At 38.4% G+C, this 7175-nt stretch overlaps 2 protein-coding genes across 2 annotated transcripts in view; one reads left to right on the plus strand and one right to left on the minus strand.

Moving 5' to 3' along the window:
- LOC107713773 (gastrula zinc finger protein XlCGF7.1-like) overlaps window positions 1-7175 on the plus strand; it is a 22390-nt gene that overhangs the window by 13407 nt on the left and 1808 nt on the right. The gene's annotated exons all lie outside the window — the stretch shown is intronic.
- Window positions 651-7175, minus strand: part of LOC107713768 (gastrula zinc finger protein XlCGF49.1-like) — an 18148-nt gene continuing 11623 nt past the window's right edge. The window contains exons 4-5 of the mRNA XM_016519376.1: window positions 1377-1434; window positions 651-660 (exon numbers count right to left, since the gene is read on the minus strand). Coding sequence (XP_016374862.1) covers window positions 651-660; window positions 1377-1434 — 68 coding nt within the window. The remainder of the gene's footprint in view (window positions 661-1376; window positions 1435-7175) is intronic.

The following is a 7175-nucleotide window of genomic DNA, read 5'->3' on the forward strand; positions in this document are numbered from 1 at the left end:
CTTTATGCACCAAGAGCTTGTAACACTCCAAAGAGAAAAGAAAAATTGAAATCGCACCGTATGACCCCTTTAAAGAGATCTTTCGACTGACTCTGAAAAACACCAGGATAAAGATGCCCGGGGTTCCTGATCACCTCTGTAAACATGCCATTGTCCTCAGTTACAATAACGTATGATATTATAGAGATCTTTCTACTGACTCTGAAAAACACCAGGATAAAGATGCCCGGGGTTCCTGATCACCTCTGTAAACATGCCATTGTCCTGCTGCAGGAGTCATGAGGACAGAGCAATAAACTGAAGTGTCTGTAATGTAAGACGCCTAAGGCAGAGCTACAGGGAGACAGCACGGACAGCTGATGGTTCCTTGTAATGCCAGATCACATGTGACCATAGTGGAGTAACATCTCACAGCAAGAACTGGCAAACCAGGTTCAGTCCATGAGGATGAGATGCACTATAGTAATTAAAGCAGCTGGTGGTTGCACAAGATACTGACTGCTGCTTTTGATATTGACTTTTTTTTTTTTGCTCATACAAATATATACACACGTTAAGAAATTCCCTCAAATAAAAGCAGTTGAATGTGAGAGGACATTTCCTTGTTTAGTTGTGTTCTATGACAAGCGCTGAGCACAGCCGTCTCTGGCTCAGCACCAGCTAAAGCACAAAAGCAGATCTGAATTTAGCAGTTAATCTCACGACACACCAGTGTGATCGTACACATCTAAGGGTAACTTTATCTCTGAAATTCTGATCATTTGTAGAAGGTTTCTTTCCAGTGTGCATTCATGTGTTTTTTAAGGTTTCCTTTTTGAGAAAAATGTTTTCCACACTGTTGGCAGGTGAAAGGGTTTTCTCCAGTGTGAATTCTCATGTGGACTACAAGGTTTCCTCTTCCACTGAAACTCTTCCCACACTGAGGGCAGGCGAAAGGCTTCTCTCCTGTGTGAATTCTCAAGTGGGCCTTAAGAGTTTGTTTATGTGCAAAACTCCTTTCACACTGAGGGCAGGTGTAAGGCTGCTCTCCAGTATGAATTCTCATGTGGTTGTTAAGGCTTGCTTTTCGCATTAAACTCTTTCCACATAGTTTGCAGGTGTAAGGCTTCTCTCCAGTGTGACCTCTAATGTGCCTGTTAAGGATTACTTTTTGAGTAAAACTTATTCCACATTGAGGGCATGAGTGAGGCTTTTCTCCAGTGTGAATTCTCATGTGGTAATTAAGGTTTCCTTTTCTGCTGAAACGTTTTCCACACTGTTGACAGGTTAAATGACTTGTAGTTCCAGTCATTTGAGCTCTTTTTTGTGAGGAAGTCTTTTCAGTATGTGAGCAACTAAATGATTTTTCTCCAGTTATGAAATTATGTTTCTCATACTGATCTTTATCTTCCTTTTCATCGAGTCCTTGACTCTCCTTTTTCAGGGACATCAGGTCTACGGCAAAACAGACAAATACAATTTAACACCGGTTTTAATGGCACAAAACAACAAACATCAAGAGAAAACCAACAGCAAGTATGCTAGACCTTATATGCATTAAGCTACTAAAAGAGGTGTTGACAACACAGACCACAGCATTCTCTTGGATAGTTTGAGAATTAACTTGGCATATGGTTTAGGTCCTATCTATCCAACTGCTACCACTTTGTTTGTGTAAATGACCAGATGTTTCATCAAACACAAGTATGGAGTGCCACAGGGCTCAGTATTAGTACTCATTATTAGTACTGCCACAGTCATATCACCCTGCAGCCCAAGACTGGTTACCCACTGAAGCTAAGCAGGGTGAGCTGGTCAGTACCTGGATGGGAGACCTCCTGGGAAAACTAGGTTGCTGTTGGAAGAGGTGTTAGTGAGGCCAGCAGGGGGTGCGCACCCTGTGGTCTGCGTGGGTCCTAACGCTCCAGTGTAGTGATGGGGACACTATACTGTCAAAAAGCACCGTCTTTCGGATGAGACGTTAAACCGAGGTCCTGACTCTCTGTGGTCATTCAAAATCCCATGGCACTTCTCGTAAAAGTGTAGGGGTGTAACCCCGGTGTCCTGGCCAAATTGCCCCCCTGGCCTTTGTCAATCATGGCCTCCTAATAATCCCCATCCACTTGATTGGCTCTATCTCTCTCTCTCCTCTCCACCTGTAGCTGGTGTGTGGTGAGCGCACTGGCAACCGTTGTCCTGTGGCTGCCGTTGCATCATCCAGGTGGATGCTACACACTGGTGGTCGTTGAGGAGAGACCCCCCCCCCACATGATTGTAAAGCTCTTTGGGTGTACAACAATAGACGATAAAGCGCTATATAAATGCATCATTCATTCATTCATTTATTAGTAGGGTGACCAGACTTCCCGTTTTTCTGGGGACCGTCCCGTATTTCAGCTCTATTTTTAGTGTCCCGACTTATTTTGAAAAAATCCTGTTTTGTCCTGTATTTCAAAAATTCTTTAGGACTGGGTGAGAGCAGAAACTTTTATCCAAAGCGACTTACAAATGAGTACAATAGAAGCAATCAAAACCAACAAAAAAGCAATAATATGTAAGTGCTGTGACAAGTCTCGTTTAGTCTAACGCAGTATACTCTATGTAGCAAGAATTTTTTTAATCCAAACTATCCGGAGTGCTATTTGAGGCTTAGTGTATCCCATCATGCATCATGTTCTGGAAATAAATCATAGACTTTCTGCCGAGATCTCACGAGAGGTCATGGAACCGTTTCAATTTTATTATTAATAATAATTAGATTACATTTAATTTGGTAGTAAAACAAAGTGTTGGACGTTTTATTGTTGCAAAGATGAGTGTATTTATTTTGTACAACATTTGCAACTGCTTTTTATCACTTAATTGGAAGCACCACAAATTAAGGCAAGGCAAGATTATTTATATAGCAGATTTTATACACAATGGTTATTCAGTTAAATTAAATTGTGTCATCTGTTATACAGGTGCATCTCAATAAATTAGAATGTCGTGGAAAAGTTCATTTATTTCAGTAATTCAACTCAAATTGTGAAACTCGTGTATTAAATAAACTACTTCAGTCTGTGTGCATTGAATTTAAGTCTTTGGTTCTTTTAATTGTGATGATTTTGGCTCACATTTAACAAAAACCCACCAATTAACTATCTCAACAAATTAGAATACTTCAGAAGACCAATAAAAAAAACATTTTTAGCCTTCTGGAAAGTATGTTCATTTACTGTACATGTACTCAATAACTTGGTAGGGTCTCCTTCTGCTTTAATTACTGCCTCAATTCGGCATGGCATGGAGGTGATCAGTTTGTGGCACTACTCTGGTCAGTACCTGGATGGGAGACCTCCTGGGAAAACTAGGTTGCTGTTGGAAGAGGTGTTAGTGAGGCCAGCAGGGGGTGCGCACCCTGTGGTCTGCGTGGGTCCTAACGCTCCAGTGTAGTGATGGGGACACTATACTGTCAAAAAGCACCGTCTTTCGGATGAGACGTTAAACCGAGGTCCTGACTCTCTGTGGTCATTCAAAATCCCATGGCACTTCTCGTAAAAGTGTAGGGGTGTAACCCCGGTGTCCTGGCCAAATTGCCCCCCTGGCCTTTGTCAATCATGGCCTCCTAATAATCCCCATCCACTTGATTGGCTCTATCTCTCTCTCTCCTCTCCACCTGTAGCTGGTGTGTGGTGAGCGCACTGGCAACCGTTGTCCTGTGGCTGCCGTTGCATCATCCAGGTGGATGCTACACACTGGTGGTCGTTGAGGAGAGACCCCCCCCCCACATGATTGTAAAGCTCTTTGGGTGTACAACAATAGACGATAAAGCGCTATATAAATGCATCATTCATTCATTCATTTATTAGTAGGGTGACCAGACTTCCCGTTTTTCTGGGGACCGTCCCGTATTTCAGCTCTATTTTTAGTGTCCCGACTTATTTTGAAAAAATCCTGTTTTGTCCTGTATTTCAAAAATTCTTTAGGACTGGGTGAGAGCAGAAACTTTTATCCAAAGCGACTTACAAATGAGTACAATAGAAGCAATCAAAACCAACAAAAAAGCAATAATATGTAAGTGCTGTGACAAGTCTCGTTTAGTCTAACGCAGTATACTCTATGTAGCAAGAATTTTTTTAATCCAAACTATCCGGAGTGCTATTTGAGGCTTAGTGTATCCCATCATGCATCATGTTCTAGAAATAAATCATAGACTTTCTGCCGAGATCTCACGAGAGGTCATGGAACCGTTTCAATTTTATTATTAATAATAATTAGATTACATTTAATTTGGTAGTAAAACAAAGTGTTGGACGTTTTATTGTTGCAAAGATGAGTGTATTTATTTTGTACAACATTTGCAACTGCTTTTTATCACTTAATTGGAAGCACCACAAATTAAGGCAAGGCAAGATTATTTATATAGCAGATTTTATACACAATGGTTATTCAGTTAAATTAAATTGTGTCATCTGTTATACAGGTGCATCTCAATAAATTAGAATGTCGTGGAAAAGTTCATTTATTTCAGTAATTCAACTCAAATTGTGAAACTCGTGTATTAAATAAACTACTTCAGTCTGTGTGCATTGAATTTAAGTCTTTGGTTCTTTTAATTGTGATGATTTTGGCTCACATTTAACAAAAACCCACCAATTAACTATCTCAACAAATTAGAATACTTCAGAAGACCAATAAAAAAAGAAATAAATCATAGACTTTCTGCCGAGATCTCACGAGAGGTCATGGAACCGTTTCAATTTTATTATTAATAATAATTAGATTACATTTAATTTGGTAGTAAAACAAAGTGTTGGACGTTTTATTGTTGCAAAGATGAGTGTATTTATTTTGTACAACATTTGCAAATGCTTTTTATCACTTAATTGGAAGCACCACAAATTAAGGCAAGGCAAGATTATTTATATAGCAGATTTTATACACAATGGTTATTCAGTTAAATTAAATTGTGTCATCTGTTATACAGGTGCATCTCAATAAATTAGAATGTCGTGGAAAAGTTCATTTATTTCAGTAATTCAACTCAAATTGTGAAACTCGTGTATTAAATAAATTCAATGCACACAGACTGAAGTAGTTTAAGTCTTTGGTTCTTTTAATTGTGATGATTTTGGCTCACATTTAACAAAAACCCACCAACTCACTATCTCAACAAATTAGAATACTCCATAAGATTTATTGAGATGCGCCTGTATATTGTGTCATAATGTAAATACATGTTGTCATAGCTCATCGGTCTTTGGTCATTTTTTTTTTGTTTTACATTGTATTAACACTAATATAAATATAATATGAAGAGCACAGTTAAGACAAATAGACAACAATTATGCAAGTCCTAGCTTTCTTAATTTTAATACTAAAATTATTTTTATCATTAAACTGAAATGTTTGTTAATTTACATTTTAAACAGACAATAAAAACAGTTACTCACACTTGTGTGTTGCGACATTACTGTCGGATTCAATATAGTTGACAACATTGTCTTTTAGTTTCAATCCTTCTGAAAATCCCACATCAAATTGTGCCTCGTTTGTAAACAAATCCACGGGAAAATTACCTTTACATTTAGTCATTTAGCAGACTTTTACGACTATTTGTCCAAAGCCATTCATCTTACTTTGTGCAACAGAGGGTTATTATTGATAACTAAAATAAATTCATCCAAAGCAACTTACAAATGAGGACAATAGAAGCAATCAAAATCTGCTGGCAGTTTCAGTTTCACAGCCCACTCCGGTGGGGGGCTCAGTTAGATATAGTTAAATATAGGCTATTCTTATAATTAATAAACTTTATGATTAATGTTAAATAAAAAAAATTAACGACACCTCATACGTATTTTGTAATTGTTTTGGAGACTGAAAATACAGACTGAACGGTGTCTCAAAACACCCAAACGCTGCATGAGCATATGATACACAAACTACAGCTCTCAGTTGGATAAAGCAAAGCAGCGTCGCGCTAGTAAAGTTTTGATGGATGCTGACTGTAATGAAGGTGTCCGTACATAAACCACACATGTGACGGAGTTCAGCTTTGAGAATGAAAACCAACCTGTTTGTGTCTCAGTATCTTCATGTTTGAATGTATCTTCAATCTTCACGTCTTCACTCTCCTCTTTAATAAACGCCATCTTTATAATCGTGCGTCACGAGGATCTCAGCTTCAGCAGGAGTTTTTCTGTGCGTTTGAACACTTTGTCCTGTTTAAGATGAGAATAATAAACAGAAATAAATATAAACCCAAACTAAATCTCTGTCTGCATCTCAGTTCACAGGCAAGGGAGTCAGTGAGAGTTAATGGCCTTAAATCACCTGAAGAGACAAAAAAGCAACCAAAATTAGCACTCAAATTAATAAAAGGACACAAATTATATAGAAGGTTAATATTTGGTATTTACTGATTTGTAATTACTTTTAATATATTTCACTTTAATGAAACATTAGCAGTTGGTTTGTAACAGTTGTCATTACACATGTTTGTGTTTGTTGTTCTCTGTTTAGAGCAGCAGTGTGTCGTCAGCGCGCGCTGATTCCAGAGCTTCGAATCACTGAATCATTTTGAAAAGCAAGTGATTCAGTTGACTCGGAGTTTAAAAGATCCGTTTCTCCATCACTACTCGCCAGTGACTGAATTCGTGTTTATGATCAACTGATTCACGAAGTAGGGAGCGAAATGAGCCGCACCTTTTCTATTGCTCACGTGCGAATGCGTTCTACTAACACAAAATAACCTTCATTAATTTCACTAGATAAAACATTGCCGTGTTACTTTCGGTAATAATATCACACAATTATATACAATTCTATAAACGAGGTCTTCTTCTTCTAATGTTTATTGGCGGTTGGCAGACTCTATAAACGAGTTTTAATGATTTAAACACTTTAAATGTTTAAAAGCACGCACCTTTATGCAGCCGAATCACAGACGCGGGAGCGCGGCGCGTCCTTATGACGTCACACCGCCAGCCCAAAATAAAAGTCTCAATAAATGCATAGCACTTTTACATCAGTAAACAAATATAAATAAGGCATAGGATGAATTGCAGATACTTAATCAAGGATAACATTTCAGTATCTTGGTCTTAAAATTACAGGATTGGAAAGAACTTCTGAATGTCTCAAAGACTGATTTTACATTATTCACACACGCACACACACACACACACACTCACTCACACACACACACACTC

This window comes from Sinocyclocheilus rhinocerous, unplaced genomic scaffold (assembly GCF_001515625.1).
Source record: "Sinocyclocheilus rhinocerous isolate Xijiao unplaced genomic scaffold, SAMN03320098_v1.1 scaffold1531, whole genome shotgun sequence".
Taxonomy (NCBI): Eukaryota; Metazoa; Chordata; class Actinopteri; order Cypriniformes; family Cyprinidae; genus Sinocyclocheilus; species Sinocyclocheilus rhinocerous.